We start from the raw sequence: 20,791 nt of genomic DNA, 5'->3' as shown, positions 1-20,791 counted from the left end.
TGTTCTCCTCCTCCTCCTCCTCCTTCTTCTTGTTCTCCTCCTCCTCCTTCTTCTTCTTGTTCTTCTCCTTCTCCTCCTCCTCCTCCTTCTTGTTCTTCTCCTCCTCCTCCTCCTCCTTCTTCTTCTTGTTCTTCTCCTCCTCCTTCTTCTTCTTGTTCTTCTCCTCCTTCTTCTTCTTCTTCTCCTCCTCCTCCTCCTCCTCCTCCTCCTCCTCCTCCTTCTTCTTCTTGTTCTTCTTCTCCTCCTCCTCCTCCTTCTTCTTCTTGTTCTTCTTCTCCTCCTCCTCCTCCTTCTTCTTGTTCTTCTCTTCCTCCTCTTCTTCCTTCTTCTTCTTCTCCTCCTCCTCCTTCTTCTTGTTGTTCTTCTTCTTCTCCTCCTCCTCCTCCTTCCTTCTTCTTGTTCTTCTCCTCCTCCTCCTTCTTCTTCTTGTTCTTCTCCTCCTCCTCCTTCTTCTTGTTCTTCTCCTCCTCCTCCTTCTTCTTCTTGTTCTTCTCCTCCTCCTCCTTCTTCTTGTTCTTCTCCTCCTCCTCCTCCTTTTTCTTCTTCTCCTCCTCCTCCTCCTTTTTCTTCTTCTCTTCCTCCTCCTCCTCCTTCTTCTTGTTCTCCTCCTCCTCCTCCTCCTCCTTCTTCTTGTTCTCCTCCTCCTCCTCCTTCTTCTTCTTGTTCTTCTCCTTCTCCTCCTCCTCCTCCTCCTTCTTCTTCTTGTTCTTCTCCTCCTCCTTCTTCTTCTTGTTCTTCTCCTCCTCCTTCTTCTTCTTGTTCTTCTCCTCCTCCTTCTTCTTCTTGTTCTCCTCCTTCTCCTTCTTCTTCTTGTTCTCCTCCTCCTCCTCCTTCTTCTTGTTCTCCTCCTCCTCCTCCTCCTTCCTTCTTCTTGTTCTTCTCCTCCTCCTCCTCCTTCCTTCTTCTTGTTCTCCTCCTCCTCCTCCTCCTTCTTCTTGTTCTCCTCCTTCTCCTCCTCCTCCTCCTTCTCCTCCTTCTTCTTCTTCTCCTCCTCCTCCAGTCCTCAACTCACTGACACCATATTTATGATTTATTTAAGAGCACTTTATAATAAACATCATCAAATTCTTTTTGTAAATCCAGAAATATGATTAAGTAATATAAGTAATTTAAGTGTCACAGTTGAGTTAGCAAGCTTAATAAATAAACTTTTTTCCTACAAATCTCTTAATTTCAGGTTCATTGAATAAACAAACGTAAGTTTTTCATCACCAACAAAACTACCCAACACAACGTTGTCCCGGTTTCTAAGATTTGACTGATGAAATTATTTTTTTAAGACTTTTAGCTGTTACCTTCCCATGTAGCCAACTGGAAAAACCCTGGAGAGCATTTCTCCACAATGAATGAAATTTAAGATTTATATCAATAAATGTACTTTGATCTGTAGTCTTTTAAATCCATCGATCAAAACCAGTCCCAGTCTCAAAAGCAGATGCTTACAGAAAGAATGCAGGGCTTTTTCTGAAGTGGATTATGGAGAATGGTGGATTGTCCATGCCACTGATCCAACCACACTAAGATATTGAGTGACAGATACCTGCAGAGAGGCAAAATGAAACAAGACATGTGTTGCAGCATATGAGGAATGTAGCATCCAATAACTCTCTAATCCTGAGTTTTCCTAGAATAACATACAGGAAATAAGTCAGACTCACGAAGCTGACATTTAAACTGCGTTTGGATTAAATCTATCCAACATAAATGTCAAGGATCTGCACAAACTGATACCACCAACTGCATGACTGTATATTCAAACACTTATTTGCGAGTTACAATCCACAGCCACTGTGACATTTGAAGCCCCTCTGAAGCGGTTCATCTGTTATTAACTTGTCAGCTTATTTGTCTCTCCCACATAATACCTGCCAATTCTTCTACAAGCACACACTCCCAGCCAAGTGTTTGCCTCCTAATTATTTTAGAAGAATGTTCATGTTAATAGTTTGGCTGTCATCCTATATCACCTGAATAGCAGACTAATGTCTGGCTCTAAGCATTGTCCTAACTTGCTTGAAAGGGCAGAGGAGGGGAGGGGGGTTTGGTATGCAACTGCTAGTGTTTCCACGCCCCCTTTCACGCCTCTCATGTGCCCTCCTGCTGAACACCAAGGATGTGATTTACAGTTTCTGACAGTAGAAACAACTGCATTTTCAACCAATTATTTAACTGCAGGAACCCTCTTTAAACGCGGCATAATATTAGGGGGAGCCAAAACTGCTCATGGATGTTTATGATGTTATGGATTTATTTTGCTTGTTTTTATCATCAGTAAACCTGGGCAGCTTTACTGGTCATCATAGCGTTTAAGCATCTTTGTCTGTCCCTGCCTGTGTTTTTATAGGGGGAAAGAGGACTTCCTGGGCCACCTGGAATCCAAGGGGAAACGGGGGTCGGCCTTCCAGGACCAAAGGTAAAGTACTAAAAAAAATCCTGCCACATTGCTCTGGAAAATAAAAACTTGAAAGCATAATATCAACTTTTGTGTTTCGCAATCTGCAGGGTGATGTTGGTTTCCAGGGGCAACCAGGGCCACCTGGTCCTCCAGGGCTTGGCGAGGCTGGACCACCGGTACGTAAGAAACCAGCACACAAATCTCAGTTACAAATGGTGGTGGTGAAACAAAGCAATCCGGACACGTTTTATGGTCCCAAGGAAAGGATTATGCATGGAGTCATGGCCACTTACAGATGAAGGGAGTAATACATAATTTCAAAGTAAAACTATATAACTTTCCGATTTGACTCGTTTTCATGGTACAGTTACATTTCTGAAGTCATCGTTACCCTGCAGCGTCCCAAGGCTGAAAAACTACACTTCCCAACTTTATTTTTTTCCATCCATCACTTTACAGCATAGCTTCACATGCTAGCAACTAGATATCAAAGCACACTGCGGCTGATTCATTAAAGAAACCCAGAAGGATATTATCAAAGAAAGTGAGAAAAAGAAGAAAGAGATGAAGCAAGAAACAAGACCTTCAGACTGACTTACTAGCTGGAAAGTTCTAAGAGAAGAGACGGAATAAAGACGCTGAGAAAATCTGCCAAAGTTTTGTAGTGCTGGTTTAAGGTTTCGCTTCTTGGCTTGGAGAACATTCACCCAAAAAGACGACAGCAGCCACGTTATCCCAAGATGATTAAATATCATGAAACATCTCATTATATCCAGAAATCTTCCTTTTGTTTTCTTGAGATCAGAAATGATTGCAATACTATAACATGTTGGGTTTGTCAACATCCCAGAAATACAAGTACACATGTACTTTTACAGTAATATAAAAACAGGCCTGTTTATCTCCCTTTTAAATGGAGCCACATTGGTAAGAAAGATGGATCTGTGGGATGAGCAGCAGAGTTCAGTATGTAGGTTGTGCACATGAGAAACCTCCCAAATCTTTTCTATCAATGCCCAACAGCTGATTCTGTTACTGAATTGGTGTTGTTCATTGAAATACCATTAGTTTCTGGTACTTTTCCATTTATACCAATATCGATATGTCTTGCCCCTTAAAAGAAAATCACAATTGTACAGTGTGTATTAATATTTTTATTGCCGGGGCAATATGGAATATAAATAAAACTCATGAACATCAGTACCTGAAATAAATGCTTTTTAAACCATAATAAATTATATGGATGAGTAAAATAAAAATAAAAGAAAAAATCTTTTTAAAATGATAAAATAATTAAAGTACAGATTAACATAAGAATTTTCATATTTCTTAAATAGAAAATAAAATATGTAAAAGTAAAATGATGAATATAATACAACATAATTTGCAATAACCTGCATTAAACCAGTAAAATATCAAAACAAGACCTCATCATTAACAGCAGCACCATCATCATCATGACATCATGACATCTGATAGGCTGCCATGGTCACATGACAGAAGGACTTCACTGTTGCTTCACATGCAATCTTATTGCCTAAAACTCTCAGAAGTGAAAACAAATAGCATGTTCTGTATCAGCTGACTCCATAGTATCAATACACCCATCCCTACCGAGAAGGTCTTTCATCCTGCTGCTGTTAAGTAGTTTAATTTGCATTGTGTATAATGTTTTTATTGCATTTTTAATCATGTTTTTTGGCTTTTTACTCTCTGCTTTTAATGTCAAAATTGTTATTTTTTTTTATTGTTGTATTAAATTGTTCGATCTGGTAGCAAAATAATTCCCCCTAGCAGGATTAATAAAGTTTTCTATCTAAAGATATGTTTGTCTATGGAAAATCTAAGGTTTCTTTCTGGAGATGTAAAGAAAAAGTCTTTATTATCACCTAATTCCACTAAGAGTTCATCATTTTAGGGAGCTTTGATAGTTGTGCTTATTCAGTTCTCTCTGATTAGAGAAATCTGATTAATTCTTGACTTAGAGTGAAATGTGGGACAAATGTTTTGTATATCAAAAATTGACTTGTGTTTTCAGACTTGAATTAATTCGTACTGCATTTGTACCTGCACTTGTTACACTTTAGACAGCTAAAGTTACAGAACTGGTCCTTATCATAACTCTGTACTGGTGTGCTAGTTAGCTGAGCATGCTAATGTTTTTAGCCTTGAGAATGATTCCTTTAAACTCTTTTAATGCTGCTGTTTGGTCGTGCTGCAAGTTAAAATTGCTCCTCATTTCGGAAGTATGGAGTCCATTGCTGAAGATTTTGTTTCTCTAGTGTTCATTAACACCTTTTGTTTCATTCAGGGACCTCAAGGGCCACAGGGAGTTCAAGGAGAAAGAGGACCTATAGGAGAAGGTCTCCCTGGACCAAAGGTGAGTACATGATCGTGTCTTTTCTGTCTGAGGCTCTTGGGACTGACAGTACTTCCTGTAACACACATTCATTCAAGTCAGTTTAAAGCTTCCCTCTTTTGACCCTGTTTCATGTATTCATCTGCACTTCATCCATCCACCCACTCATCTGCCCAAATGTTGTCTGGACTCCAGATTTTCTGATATCACAGGAAATTAACGACACATATGGTGACATGAGATAACACGACACAGAGGTTCTGTAAAGTCCCAGCAGTGGTATGGCTTCCATGACTTCATGCTGTCTACTGAGCATCTCTGCTAGAGGACATGAGAACACCACGATGCAGAGCAGAAGATTCAGAGACGGAGCAGGAAAATATCCAGGACACATCAACATGGCAGTGATTTAGTGAGAGGGAACGAGTCTGTTCCTGCATCTGCCTTTTCTCAAAAAACCTTTCATATGTACCTTTTATACCTTCCATCATCATTTTCTGGTTTCTGGCTTACATTAGGAGAAAGAAGGTAAATACAGCATGTAATGATTCCACACTTAAATTTACAGAATATGAATTTAAAGCAGTATTTAGACCAGTGTTCACAAACTCCAGTCCTCAAGATGCTCCACCCTGCTACAGTACACCTGATTCAAATAAAAAGGTTCTCCAAGAACTTGTCAACTTTTGCCTGTTAATGCGCAATTGATTTGAATCAGGTGTGCAGCAAGGAAACACTAAATCCTTCGGGATGGTAGATCTTGAGGACTGGAGTTGATGAACACTGATTTAGACCATTGTATGGGGCATGTAGACACTTGTAAATCTGGAGTTGAGGCTCTATTCTTTCTGAAACTAACACAGGACTTTGCAAAAGTCTTTGCACCACCTCTTTTATCTTTATGTTTTGATACCCAGCAGTCAGACTTTCATGTGTCCAGGGGTGTCCAAAGCTGGTCCTGGAGGGCTGCTGTCCGACAGCTCCTGAATCAGATGAACTGGTGAACATGGTTGGGCAGAACTACATAAGTTTGTGACTCATTTGAATGCCACACTGACATTTATCATGTACATTCCTGGAGCCTTTGTCACCCTGCAGAGGCCCGAGGCTGAGAAACCACAGCCCGGAGCATCACGTGACAGCTGTTCCAGACTTAGACTTAATTTTATTAATCCCTGAGGGAGTCAATTTAAATTTAAAATTTCAGCAACTGGATATCAACATACTGGCTGGTTTTGGACACACACCATGGCTGATTCAGCACTCAAATGGAAGTGGACATAATCAGGGGAAGTAAGGAAACGAAAAAGTGACAGAGCAAGAGATAAGACAAGAGTCAATATTAGACTGACTTTTACTGGCTGGAGGAAGCTCAGAGAAGATACAGGATGTACGATGGATTAGCTTCAAGTCACTTTAAACTGCACACACAGACTCCTGACTAAAAGGATGAACAGTGTTGTTTATGCGTAGCAAACAATCCATTTTCAGTGATACTTTCAGGCACTGCTGGAACAGTCCAGCACAAAGACACAATTTTTCTTCACATTTTCTGTAGTTGCAACTAAAGAAAGAGTTTTATTCTGACACCAGCTATCTACAGGTGAACAGGATCTGGAAGTGATGTCCTAAAGAGAAAGGAACAAATCCAGCCTGACCCAGGACCCGAGAGATGCATCTGGACCTTCAGTTAATCCATCTAGTGTTGGCCGAAGCCTCATCAGAAATGGTCTCCATGGAAACGTGGCTGTCAAAAAGCCATTCGGGAAACAGAGAGAAAAGGCAGCGGTATGTCATATGACACAAGAACTGGACTGAAGATCAGTGGAAACGGGTCTGTTGAGAGGACGGATCCTCCCCAGAACCCAGACCTCAACAGGTCTGACGGAGGGACGGATCCTCCCCAGAACCCGGACCTCAACCGGTTTGACGGAGGGACGGATCCTCCCCACTACCCGGACCTCAACTGGTCTGACGGAGGGACGGATCCTCCCCACTACCCGGACCTCAACCGGTCTGACGGAGGGACAGGTCCTCGCCAGAACCTGGACCTCAACAGGTCTGACGGAGGGACGGGTCCTCCCCAGAACCCGGACCTCAACAGGTCTGACGGAGGGACGGGTCCTCGCCAGAACCCGGACCTCAACCGGTCTGATGGAGGGACGGATCCTCCCCAGAACCCGGACCTCAACCGGTCTGACGGAGGGACGGGTCCTCGCCAGAACCCGGACCTCAACAGGTCTGACGGAGGGACGGGTCCTCCCCAGAACCCGGACCTCAACCGGTCTGACGGAGGGACGGATCCTCCCCAGAACCCGGACCTCAACCGGTCTGACAGAGGGACGGGTCCTCCCCAGAACCCAGACCTCAACAGGTCTGACGGAGGGACGGCTGATACTCAGACTGTAGATCTGGGTGAGCATTTTATTAACAATGTAAAATTTCTAAATCTGAACAAATTGTAAGTTAAACTCAATAAAACAAATCAGCAATTTAAACATTTAAAATGCATCTCTGTAATTATCGATGATACAAGTGTTTCTGTTTATAAGTAGTTTAATTCATTTCATATGCAGCTGTGAAAAGACCAAACATCATTGTTGTGATAAAAACAAACATTAAATCAAACATGCACAACAAAGTGGAATTTGGGCCAGTATATTATTACTTTTTGGCTTTTTTACAGCATTTCCCAAGAATAGTCTATAACCCACTGGAGTAGACTGGCCTCCAGGGGTGCTTTTTTTTCTCTAGATTTGATTGCTAACTTGCAGATGTTGCTGCTCTAAAGCAGCGTTCTTTCCATGGCGTGCCTCAACAAGCTCCCGATTCACTGGGGCTCAGCAGCAGTATCACCCTTTCTCTACATCATTAACACGTCTGCTTGTGTGCTCGGATCACAAAGTGTTGACAATAAATCTAAACATCTGGAAGCTAACATGCAAATGTGGTATTACTACAGAGGCTGATGTACATCTGTTTGACATTCTGTTTCTCTTGTCCTTGGAAGATGAGTGAAATTTCCTCCAGGGGAAATAAATCGGATTCCTCTGACTCTTGTGTAGTATTTTTTAACCCAAACAAAGGTTAGCTACTGTTTGAGTTTAATAGAGCTTCTGTGAACTTAGCATCACATCTGCCTTATTTGTTCTGTGTAGCATGAAGTGGAGGTCATTAAAGCTCATTGTAGAGCAGAGCATTTGTTGGGAAGGGGATTTCTGCAGTCCTGAAAGCTGCAGATTCAGAATATTGTCCAGGTGAGCAGTTGTTGTAACTGCGTGACGTTGTTCAGGCAGGTTTAGTCTGTTTGAGCACAGTGCAATGTGAAAGCAAAGCAAACCAAAGGAAGGTGGGAAATTTTTCAGAGTTGTCTTCCTAATCGAACTGAGTCTCCTATTCTGGTATTCCCTTAATCCGTTTTTGGGGCTCTAGCCTGATAGAGTTAATAGAGTAGCACTACTGGAAACGGGGACAGAGGTGAGCATTATAGCTGATAAGCAATCAATGAAGCTGTGATGTGATTAATAAGTGTGTCCGTTTGAAACGTCACTGCCCACATGCTACCACGCTTCTTTACATTAGCATGGTTGTTAGCCGATACGTCCACCAGAGGACAGCGCTGAGTTCAGAGTTCCATCGTCATCAGTTTCAAACAATAACAAAGATGGCGAAGGTGGAGGATCATCATAGCGTACATTCTCAGAGACATAAAAAGAGTAAGCACAGTAGACTGTGGTGGTCTGTGCAGCCATTAAATACATAGCATAGCATCATCAGGGGGGCCTCTGGGTTCTTGGGGCCCTGGCCCTTTGCTCTGGCCGCCCTGCATGGCCGGTGCCTGGTGGGGTCGGCGGCTGATCTGTGCCCCATGACCGCAGGGGGCTCTGGATGGGGGGCTCTGGATGGGGCCTTTCTCTGCCGCCCTTGGGGTGGGTCCAGCAAAATTACATAGATTCCATTATACAGTGTAAATAAATAACAGTAAATAAGTAAATAAATGAATCGGCTTATCAAGAGGAGCCTTATACCCATAAACCTCCCATTGACAAACCAAATTTGTTCGGCACAACACAGCGACCTGACCATCATTTCAATTACTAGGATGCTGGACAGGACAGGTAAAAAAATAAAAAAGACAAGTTTTAGTACAGACACCAGAGAAAAGCGTCTCTATGACGTCCATTTTAGCCAGTTTGTCTCCCAGCTGGGGGATCTCAGGCTTTGAAGGTTAAGGTATCTACTGCTGAACTCACATCTACTTGGACAACATTTTACAAGTTATTTTGGTTTCTTTGACCACCGCTTCTTTTTCTACATGTACATGAACCTGCTAAGGCCACTAGACTAAATACAAGCTGTTATCCTGATTTGCAACACAATCATTTATGTTGTTTAACTGTCATAATACATGGAGAGGGATTGTATTTCTATAAATGTGTACATTCTTTTATTCCTAATGTCCTCCTAACTCTACACTTTGATTCTAAATAATTTAGAGTGACTGAAATGAAATTTTTCATCTGTTCTTTTTGTTTTTGGAAATAGAATCATCTTGGCATTTACTCAAACATCAATCAGAATGAATCCCTTTTATTGCAGAATTCAATCAGAAAGACTCTTTTTGGTGTCACTGGTCATAAAGCATTTTTAGCTGTATGATTTATGTGACTACACATGACACGACGTACCATTTTATGCTCGTCTGACTTGTACTTTTTCATCCTTTATCAAAGTCACATATGGTCTCTCTTTGCCATCACTGTCATACATCTAATATTTCAAAAGTCAAAATGTAATAAATTCTCTGTCCGCCTTCGCAGGGTGAACGAGGTTTGGAGGGGCCGCGGGGGCTCCGAGGACCGCCGGGCGCTGGAATCAAAGGAGACAAGGTATAGTACAGAGAGGCTATAAATGAGGCGCCTTGCTGCAAGCATTCACAAAGCAAGAAGAAAGCTACAGCCTTGTTGTGAGGAAGGCCAGAAGTTGCCAAAGCTACCGATCGTTGCACTGAGCATGGCGTTGTATAGGAGGTCAAGGTCTGTATGTGATGAATCACGGTTAAAGCTTGTAGGAGTGCAGCTTTATGGCTGGGCTGATGAATGTGGGAAAGAAGTGCTGCACTGGCTCAGTCAGGCATAGATGTGGAGGTTTGGTCTTCATTTGCAGAATTTCTTTGCAGATTTCTGCAGCCATCTGAAAATCTAGTAAGTCACAGATGTTGACATGAGGAAGATTAAATGATTAAAGTGACAGGATTAATTTAACTTCACTGTTTTATAATGACAACTACTTTTAAACAACAGAGCTTAAACTTAAGTTAAATTATTAAAGGAAAATTGCACAGAGACATTCATTCAATGCAGCAGCACAGCTGAGCTACAAGAAACTGCACGAGCTCTGTGTAAAGACTTCCCTGCAGCTGGGTGCTTTCCACAAGTAATAAATCATAAAATGTTCCAGCTGGCATTTGTGTGCAATGCACTGTCTGACATCAACATTTATATACCAATATCATTGTCAACCTCCATTCTTTTTTTTAATCTATAGGGGGATTTTGGCCCTCCAGGTCTTCCTGGGCCCGTTGGCCTCCAAGGAGCCGGCATTCAAGGAGAGAAGGCAAGTATATGAGTCATAAGACTCCCGCTTTGGATTAAACTGCCAAAATATTAGGGTTTTTCATATTTTTTTGTGTTTTAATTCCAGGATTCTGGTCTTTTAGGAACTGTACAGAGTTATTTACCTTATTTAGTTGTATTTATTCTCCACTTAAGTCTCCACTTTGTTCCTCATTTCTCATTTACTAACTGTGACTGGTAATATGCAGCTATAGCGTAGGTCCCTGTGCACCAGAAAGGGAGGATAAAACGGTACCAGAAGCAGAATATAAAGACTCGGGAATGCAAATGCTTGGGCTGATTCTTTCTTCCTCCTATAAGAGTTCATAGCAAACTAAACACTTGAGGGACAAGGAGAAAGGACAAAGGTGTAGAAAGAAACTATTTTGGAGATGTAGGATGTAAATGTAGTGACCAGTCAAAGCTGAGCCTGTATGTACTTAATGTAGAAAACAAACCAAAACAGTAACACCACTGCATGTTTCTCGCCTCCATTATTAAAAAGCAATGTTTTGTGGGCCAGTGCAGGTTTTTCTGGATCAAGTTTGGTGAGAAGAAAAATTAAAAACCGTTTTCTGATGTCCAAGATGAGGACCAAGTTCTCTAGGGGCTACTCCTCTGCTTTTAAGGATGTTTTTTTTTGTAGATATGGGTAGTAGCTGCCATCTTTGGATGCCTAAATGACCACTACTGCTTGATCCCCAAAAGAAAATGGGTACCTCATCCCTGAAAAATGGCAGGGTAAAGTCGAGTGATGGAATCATCTTCGTCAGATCATCTTCCCCTTAAAAACAAAAAAAAAAGAAAGAAATGCACAACTCTTTACTTGTTGCAGGGCACGGAGGGTCCGAGGGGACCACCAGGAAGCCGAGGCCCACAAGGAGAGGGAATGCCTGGACCCAAGGTTTGATGATCTGTAAACTAATATCGTCAAAGTTTTATGCAGCTGCTAAGGCACTGATATTCATCTATGTAAATAAGTGCGCCCCGGCAGTGACACACAATAGCAGAAACTTTTCTTTTCTAATTATTAACAATGGTCCTAAAGGAAAACATAAAAAGCTGAACAATGCCTCTCAAACAGGGAGACCAAGGGTTGCCCGGCGAGGTTGGTGCCCCAGGAGAGAGAGGTGCTGGCGAGCCCGGAGAAAAGGTGCCAAAGCTCTCTGATTAAAACCCCAAATCAACATTAAATTAAATTAAAATTCATTTGAAAGTTCTCAGTCCAAAAACTGACACAGATCCATGTCTGTCTTCAGGGTGAACCAGGATCACCAGGAGTGTCAGGTCTGCCGGGTCTGCCTGGGGAGGATGGAGGCCCAGGACAGAAGGTATTTTGGAGGTGGTTTTCACCATATCGTACCTCTGTAACTCATCAGCAGAAAGTTAACTGTAGGCGTATGTGGCACTAGGGTGAGCCAGGAGCCGTTGGTTTTAGAGGACCAGAGGGGGCACCTGGGATTGGCACTCAGGGTGAAAAGGTACAAAAGTAATTTCCTCTTATCACTTTTCGTTATATCTTACAGCTGGCCTTCATTGACCTGTATGTAAGTGATGAGTAAGAAGATCACATAACTGTATTTCATATTTTCCTTTTAAGGGTGATCAAGGCCAGAGAGGAATCAGAGGCTTGACAGGTCCACCTGGAATTGCTGGACCCTCAGGACCAAAAGTAAGGAACCATTAAGTATCTAAGCTAAGGATGCACGATACATCGGCATTAATATTGGTATCAGCTGATGTTAGTCATTTTTCAACGTATTGGTAACGGTCCGATGAGCAAAACTGGGCTGATATTAACAGCCGATATTTAATTTCATCTAATTGCTGTTTGTGTACGCCTGTGGGGGGGGGGGGGGGTTGGTCATGCGGCCATGTTTGGACATGTGACAGCGATGCAGCACTACATTGTGGGATGTAACTAATCTAGAAGCAATGTCAGCTGTGTGGTAATTTTTCACAGTGTCAATAAAAGATACTTGAAAAGCAGTATATGCAGTATTTGCAAAGTCGAAGTGATGCGAGGAGGATGCCGTGTCAAACAATGGTGGGAAGCTAACGCCCGAATGTTTGCATCATTTTTACTTTGTACAGAATTTGATCATCTTAAACCTTTTGAAACAAGTCCAAGCAAGTTCAGCCAAAGATCAGACCATGCAATGTCCAGAGAAATTGTGAAACCCTTAACCAAGGGTGGGTGTGACTCTATGGCTAGCATGGTCGTCTTGTAGCCTGAGGGTTGCCGGTTCGATCCTCGGCCTGTCAAGCTCATGTCAAGGTGTCCCTGAGCAAGACACCGAACCCCAAATTGCTCCTGATGGGCTGTGGTTAGCGCCTTGCACAGCAGCTTCCGCCATCAGTGTGTGTGTGTGAATGGGTGAATATAATGTATAACGTAAAGCGCTTTGGGTATCATTCCAGGTACAGAAAAGTGCTATATAAATACAGACTATTTACCATTTTACCTTAAAGGCCACATCTCAGACTCTCCGGACAGACGGTTGGCATGTTAAATGTTTTAGTTCATGACAGTCCAATTAGAAAAAGGTGAAGAATAATTGAAATAATCCCAAACACAGCAGCAGATCTACACCAGAGTAGATGCTGACAGGTGTCGACATGGTCAAGGTGAAGTCCAAACCTCAGCTGTGGACCTTGAGAGTGCTGAGCAGAAATTAGTGCTGCAAACCTCAATGAAGTGAAGCAACATTTCAAAGAAAAATGGACCAAAGTCCTTCTCAGCTCTGAGAGAGACTGATAAAGCAAACGCTTTCTGGTGATGGAAAGGATCAGATTTCTCACACTGATTTTATTAATTTGGTTTAGTATTTGTGAAATGAATGATGACAGTGTAATATATCTGATGATGTTGTTTATCTCTTATTTTAAGTTCTGGTAGGGACATATCCTGTTATTAACGCCTTGTGTTAATTTTCAGGGAGAACCAGGATCACAAGGAAGAGCAGGTTCTCCTGGTCCGCCAGGGCGCTTCATCACCGGACCCAAGGTGAATCCTCTCATTTCTAAACCCATGTCATAGAATTTTTTAAGAATCTTTCAGATTTCATTTTTAATATTTTTCTCCTCCTACAGCTGTTGAAACAAACTTTTCTTGATCATCAAGTGGTGCGATATTAAATTATTAATATATAATTTATTATTATTTAACAGCTCCCATCATTATGTTATAACTTTACACTAGTTATAACATATAGTTATTATTATCTTGTGGCTAAAAATCATGATGGCCTCAGACAAGTACCTGTCTGCTTACCCACCTCCCACACATCAGATTTTATACTTAAATAAAGCCTCAGAAAATGTTCCTTAAATCAACACAGTGCCTTCATGACTATTAGCCAGAGACTTGTGGTTGTAAAGTTTCTTTGTTTACTTTTAGTTAACATTTAACATTTTATTCCACTCGTTTCGGGCCATACATGACACTGAAAATGTCTTTTTTTTAATATCAGTTCTATTTAGGTGTGGCTGACAAGCTGTCCTATAAGCATGCATGCACTTTGTTCTGTCCATTGCTTATAACCTCCAGAAGAACAAAATTACTTCATTAACCCCCTGAGGAGAATTATATGTACTACGCTTTTCTTTTTCTTTAGAAACAATCATATTGTTCTGGAGGGCAATGGCTGTTATTCATGTTGCAACACAATAAAGGCTAGCAAGCGGATGTAAACATACCAGCTGTTTTTAAACACATCGTGGCTGATCAGGGAAAGAAACGCAAGATTACATTAATAGAAGAAAAGAGTAAGAGAAAACGTGGAGCAAGAGATAAGACAAAATCTCACAGTACAGGTAGGATGAAGATGCTGGATTAGCCGTCGATAGAGGGCGCCTCGCTGGGAAAAAGTTCTGTAGTCCTTGTTACCGCTAATAGCTGGTCCATGTTGTTAGCTAACCATGTCGCATTTACCATTAATTCCATTGGAGAAAATGGTTTGAATTTTTGTCTCTTTTCTTTCTCCTGTGCTTCTGCTTTGCAGCCTCTTAGGGATTCGGTGTTATTAGCTTTGAAGAGCTCAGTGTATTTTGGTAAACGGCTTCTCCGTTCCCATGGATACTCATCATAAGACAATCGGGAAAGTTACCCGATCACACACCTTTCATAAAACACCATCCGTTTCATGAATAAGAAAGCAAACATGGATTATGAAACGCTGACATCCTGCAGATAAAACCTGAGATTTGAGTTGGTTTAGAACACTGGTGGGGAACCTTGGCACATGTTCCATGTTTCCCTGCTCCAACACATTTGATTTAAATTAATGGGTGATTGTGCAGAACTTTGTTGGCTGTTGGTTCCATTTGATTTTAATTAAGTGTGTAGGGGCAGGGAAAAATGGAAAACCTGCAGGACAAGGGCCAAAGATCCCATCACTGGTTTAGATAAAGAAAACTGAGCTTATTTAGCAGAACTGTTCCGAGTAGGAAGTAGTTGTTAACATGGCTCACAGATCAGTAATCCCTTCTTACCCTCCACACTGAGCACACTCTGCTTCAGTGTGCTCAGCAGCACTTTAATAATAAAAACGTCATTTTTAATCCTTTTAAATAACCAGATGTGGAAACAGCTCTGATGGCAGGTTAGCTTGTGTTGTTCTTACTCTCAGAAGAAAGTCACTTTGGAGAAAAGTGTCTGCTAAGTCACAATAAAATAGAATAGAATAGAATAGAATAGAATAGAATAGAATAGAATTTTGTGTGTGTAAATCTGGATCTGTAAGATTCTTTCTATGAAAACATGTTCCAGGGTGATCCTGGCCCGAATGGTCCTCCTGGTCCGGTTGGAGAGACTGGCTATGGACTTCCAGGTCCAAAGGTAACAGAAAACCTTCTTTAGGAACATTGTTTTCTCTAAAAATGTTTCATTTCTTGGATCCTGGGGAAGCAAACCTGAAATCCGTTCAATAAACAAGTACATGCATGTTGTCACAGCTGAACAGTCTATGTTTAGAAAATCAGATCTAATGAGTTTAATTTGATCTAAATATTAAAGTCGTTTTTAAACATCTGAAAGACCAGAGAGGACGTCAGAAAACTGAATCCTGTTCTGGTGCACGTTCCAGAAGAGGCTTGATTGGGTTCTGGAGAAATTTCCTTGCAAAAACATTTGCTCAAAATTTCACTTAAAAGCCCAGCACCATGTTTTGTATCTTCAGTCTTGATATGTTTTAACTCTTAGAACTCCACTAGATCTCCTGCACCCCCAATCGCTACCTCTTCTACCATCACCAGTGTCTCAGCAGCACTAGTGTGTAGCTCTGTGGGGTAAATGTGATGGATATTTTACCCTTTAGCTGATCTACGGAAGTTTTCCAGGCATTTCTATCCCGTCCAGGAGGTTTACAATCCAGCCACTAAATGTAGTTTTATTCAGAGACTCTATACCAGGGATCTTTAATCCTGGTCCTTGAGGGCTGGCGTCATGCAGGTTTCCCTGCTGCAACGCACCTGACTCAAAGCAATGGGTCATTAGCAGACTCAACACAAGTCTGAGTCAGATGTGTTTCAGAAGGGGAAACGTCTAAAACCTGCAGGACTCCAGCTCTTAAGCACGTCTGTTCAGGATTTCTGTTCTATCTGGTAAATCCACAGTAAATGATGAATGATAACATAAAACATCACCATCACTACTATGTTACTAAGAGACCTCTATTTAGACCTGGACATGATGATGAAGCCACTTCCTGTCAGACTTTCCACCAATCAGAGAGCTTAGATTGACGGTAACGTCCAATCAGGAGCAGCCAAAGATCAACCAGTGAGCAGAAAGTTCTATGTGTGTGTGAAAAGAAGAAAAATAATGCTCCTCTATGGCTGGAATAAAGCCAAGAAGACGTTTCTGATGCACGGTGGCGCCACAAAGCAGCTGAGCTGGAGTTGGTTTAGTGAGGATAGCAGGTAAATAGTAGCAGGAATAACTGGAAATGAGGAAAAAGTGGAAACATGGAAATAGTTTCTGTTGTGTGTTTGTTTCAATAACAATATTTTTTCTCCTGAAAGCCAAGACTTGAGAGAACGATGAGATGAGAAAAGGTTTGGTCACTGTTGATCTGTGTGTTATTTCTACAAAGTTCTGTTAGTAATAAATTCTGCTTTCTTCTTCTGGTCGACCTTTATGCTGCTACATCTATTCATACATTCATTTTACATCATTTTAGCCTCAGAATCTGACAGCTGAGGCTGGAAACATCATGTCTGATGCTGACTGGGACATGGAGGTTTACGTTAAAAAAACAAACTGAAGTACATGCACATCCTTCTCCAGTTCACTTTGGGAATCTGTAAATCTCTTTCAAGCCTTTGCACAGAAGAACTATGGAATTAATTCTGTTTTCTTCTGGCAGGGTGGCCGAGGTGATCCAGGCCCTCCAGGTCCATTCGGTCCCAAAGGAGATGGCTTCCCAGGCCCCATGGTGAGGAACTGATTCAGAGACATCTGTTCTCTCATAAAACTCTTTTTCACTATAACCCAGCTAGTCATCCTCCATTTATTTGTTTTCCATCTTCTGCTCCTGAGTATCAGCCATTATTCACGAGTGAGACATTTATCAGAGTTGGTTACAGAGGCTGGAACATTTACAGCTGCTGTGAATGTTTCTTGTAGCGAAGACCAGGACAAAACACAAAGGAAAGTATTTATATCCACACTTGCAGAGGTATCTGTGCTCAAAGCATTCATGGTAAGACAAGAGTTTATTTGTACATCACATATAGTTAGCTTTTTAAAATTTGAAAATAAATGCATGAACTTTTTCTAAGTCATCCTGAAGCATCAGTCTCCTTCTTCTATATATATTCATCAGGTAGTAAATGGCCGATTAGGTACCTGCTGTAATATGTGTGTTAACATTTATCTCAGAGTCCAAAATTACACCAAGATTTTTCAAATTATCTTTTTTAAAGACAATAATTTCAGATTTACTCTGATCCCAGACAAAGCTTCAGTTCCTGATTCATAAATAAGCAATAACAGTAAAAACTGAGATGAGCTGAATAAAAATAAATGTATACTGAAACAGACTAAATGGGATTTAAAAGAAAACATTAAGAAATTAAAGATATAATAAATAGACATTAAGAGAAAATAATATATAGCATATAAAGGATAAATTTAACACATCTATACAACTAAAAGTAGAAATCAAACACTAATTAAAATAATAAAAAAAACTACATTTATTCATTTTTACCAAAACAAATAAAAGTCAGGTTTAAAATGTGTTTATTTTAATTTGGTATTGTTTTTAAAACCAGTCCATCTTTATTCATGTAGCACTTTTCATGCACCGAGCAGCTCAAATTGCATACAAAAACAAAAATGGTTGCCATGCCAACAAGATGTCTCAACCCACCCACACATACACACACACACACACACACACACACACCCACACAACAGAGGAAGGGCTGCCTGAAAGAAAACCAGAGACCTAAATATGATTTTACACATATAAAACCATCAAAACCAAACACCCAGTATCAGTATGAGGAAAACGTAAATAAATTAAATCAGAGCAAAACAATAAAAGAATCTAAAACAGGTTAAAGCGTTCAGTTGATCAAAGTAGAATGAAAAATAGCATCAATCAGACTGAAAAGGTTTCAGTTAAGATTTAATAACACTAAGACTCATTAAATTCATTTAAATAATGTTTTCTACTATCGGTCGTCAGGAAACATGCACCATAGAAAGTTTTAACTTTTTATTAAAAAGAACCCTGAAGACCTGATGGTTCTACCAGGTCACGTAAAAGCAGTTCAGATAAAAACTCAGGACTAAGACCAGAACTTAAAATCTCTTCTGAGCTGACAGGAAGCCGATGCAGAGGCTTTAAAACTGGTGTAATATGTGTTCTCTTTCTGGTTCAGATCAGAACCATGAAGCTCTGTCGGAGCTGGGGGGGAGACCAGAAAGTAGAGAATTACAATAATCAATGCTGGAAGTGTCTGCATCAGCTGGAGAGAGAAACTGGGACCATGAGAAACGCAGCTGTTTCATACAATGAAGCCTTAAGTTGCTCATTTTGTCATATTTTCCAGTTTTCACCACTTTCAACACATCGAGCTCAAGAACCGAGTGTTTCCGTGCAGATAGAAAGAAGCCCCCACTGCGGTGGTCACTGTGTAACTCGCTCTGTAAAAAGAACATAGATACCAGATTATTTCTCTACAGGGACCAGAGATTTTCTACAGCATCTCTTCATCTCTCAGAGGCTATTTTACGATTGTGTGCTTTACTTTTTAGGGCCCTCCTGGTCTGCCAGGACTTCCCGGAGAACCTGGCTCAGAAGGGGTGGGCATCACAGGCCCAAAGGTGAGACGGTGAACCAGAAAGATAAAAGTTAAATCAGAGAAAAAGGAGCCTCCTCATGCTTTTAATTTAAAACCATTAAAAAACCTCTTTCAGAACAAATGTGTGTCTAAACTCTTGACTGAACAAAGTGTTTGGCACCCAGGCCACCATTCTGCATGTCATGATGCTGGACAGGACCGAGTTAAAAGATTCATTTTAAAAAGTCCCATATTATGCAAAATTCGCTTTCTAAAGGTTTTCTAACAGTCATGTGTCCTCATAGCGTATGAGGCCCAAATATGAGAAAACTCTCTCCTTTCTCACTTGCTTGCTCCACTTTTTAGCGAGTGTGTGCTCAAACAGGTCATGATAAAGACAAAAAAAATAAAAGAAATATTAATATTTTCCACTTATCTGTGTTAAAAATGTATTTTCAGTATGACTCTAACACGTTTTGACAGTTTATTAAGTAAAAATCACAGAATTTGAGTATTTCCTGATCAAATCCAGGGCAGAAACCCCGGTGGAGGTACAAATACAATACAAACTGAGCTGCTTGACACGTGTGTTTCTGTCCCTCTGCATATCGCCAGTACGAACTTTACAGAAATATTTCTTATATACCATGACTCTCCACAGTCTGCGTAGTGTCTTTAATCCATTGGTGAGAGAAATATTCCCGTCTATCGTACAATAAAGTGCAGAAAAATGTCAGCAGGTGAGGCAAACAGTACTCTGCCTCACCTCAAGGGGGCGCAGTGTTGCTAACTTAGCGTCCTTGTTGCTATTTAGTGAGTTTTCAGACCCCTCTAGCTTTTTTTTTTATTTATTTATTTAAGCGACTAGCGACAAATCTAGTGAGATTGGAGACTGACGTAAATGAACGTAGTTTATTCTTCTCAATGAGGACTGGGTGCTGGCAGGCTCCTCCCATGTCTAAAAGCAATGAGAAAAGGGTTCATACAGCAGTAGCTGCATTCAGAGCAGGAGATGATCACCTCTGTTTCATGACCAGGCTGAAAATAAAACGTACAAAGCTGCTATTGGCTGAACAGGCTTTCTGTCAGATATTAATGTCTATTAATGAAAAGTGTGGAGGAAAACATTTAGAAACTTAGAAGTGTTGTGAAACGTTGCAGCCTCCTAATTAGAAAAGAACCTACACTTAATAAAATCAAACTACAAAAAAAAGAAAATATTAACTTTAATTTTTTTTTATTATTATTATTTTTGCCTTTTTAATTATTTTGAGCTTGACTTTTCGTCAGTGTTGGCCTTTCCCACGACCTTCCTCTCCACAGCAGCCTCCATTAGCTGCTGTGTACCAGACTATTATGCACATTAGATGATGACGTCATTTAGCGACTTTTAGAACAGCCAATAGCTGCTTTTCTCACTGAAGAGATGGTAACAGCGGGTGTGTGAGTGTAAGAGGAATGCTGATGGGATATGAAGCATTACCAGTAGCTGCATGCCGTTGAATGAATATTGAAATACGAGGCTCTTTTCAGTTCTTACATTTGTAAATCAGTGCCTCACCAGCCATGAACCTCACCACACGTTACTGCACTAGTGGCTGAAATCAAGGACCAAGGCTGAATTTAGGGTAATACACTTTGAAAACAATGTTGATGGACCTCTGACAGCCATTGTTGAAAGAATTTATAATATGGGACCTTTAAAAACAAATGAAACCTTATGTGGACAATCAAATAATTGCAGTTACTTTCTAGTTTTAAAAAAATAGTCATTATCTTTTATATAATTTACATATTTGCAAAATTTGTGGACCCTGGACCATATGTTTGAATACCCTGCTTAATCCTCTCTGCCAACAGATGATGGTTGTTGGAGATTTTTTAAAAGCAGGGACAGCTAATAAAAATAGCAGATGTGATAAAGTTTCTTGCCGTCAGGGGCCTGAACTTTTACTCATCAGTGGATTTTCCTTCATCACCCTGTTTCTGTTGGCCTGCCAAAGTTTTATTATCACTCGTGTTTGCAGGATTCAACCACTTTCAAGATGTTTTGAAGGATTTCTTGCATGTGTTGCTTTTTTAAATTCTCTAGTGGGATAGAAGTCTGGGCTTTGACTTGATCACTGC

General features: G+C 40.8%; 1 protein-coding gene across 1 annotated transcript in view; it reads left to right on the top strand.

Annotated features, from left to right (window-relative positions):
- LOC121635480 (collagen alpha-1(XXVIII) chain-like) overlaps positions 1–20,791 on the top strand; it is a 60,461-nt gene that overhangs the window by 25,776 nt on the left and 13,894 nt on the right. Inside the window, exons 12-25 of the mRNA XM_041978644.1 lie at positions 2,345–2,413; positions 2,503–2,571; positions 4,707–4,775; positions 9,575–9,643; positions 10,302–10,370; positions 11,205–11,273; positions 11,454–11,522; positions 11,629–11,700; positions 11,782–11,850; positions 11,970–12,041; positions 13,308–13,376; positions 15,141–15,209; positions 16,738–16,806; positions 18,639–18,707. Of these exons, the coding sequence (XP_041834578.1) occupies positions 2,345–2,413; positions 2,503–2,571; positions 4,707–4,775; positions 9,575–9,643; positions 10,302–10,370; positions 11,205–11,273; positions 11,454–11,522; positions 11,629–11,700; positions 11,782–11,850; positions 11,970–12,041; positions 13,308–13,376; positions 15,141–15,209; positions 16,738–16,806; positions 18,639–18,707 (972 nt within the window). The remainder of the gene's footprint in view (positions 1–2,344; positions 2,414–2,502; positions 2,572–4,706; positions 4,776–9,574; positions 9,644–10,301; positions 10,371–11,204; positions 11,274–11,453; positions 11,523–11,628; positions 11,701–11,781; positions 11,851–11,969; positions 12,042–13,307; positions 13,377–15,140; positions 15,210–16,737; positions 16,807–18,638; positions 18,708–20,791) is intronic.

This window comes from Melanotaenia boesemani, chromosome 24, assembly GCF_017639745.1.
Source record: "Melanotaenia boesemani isolate fMelBoe1 chromosome 24, fMelBoe1.pri, whole genome shotgun sequence".
Lineage (NCBI taxonomy): Eukaryota > Metazoa > Chordata > Actinopteri > Atheriniformes > Melanotaeniidae > Melanotaenia > Melanotaenia boesemani.
The sequence above is the reverse complement of the archived record's forward strand: the minus strand, read 5'-3'. Positions and strand labels throughout refer to the sequence as shown.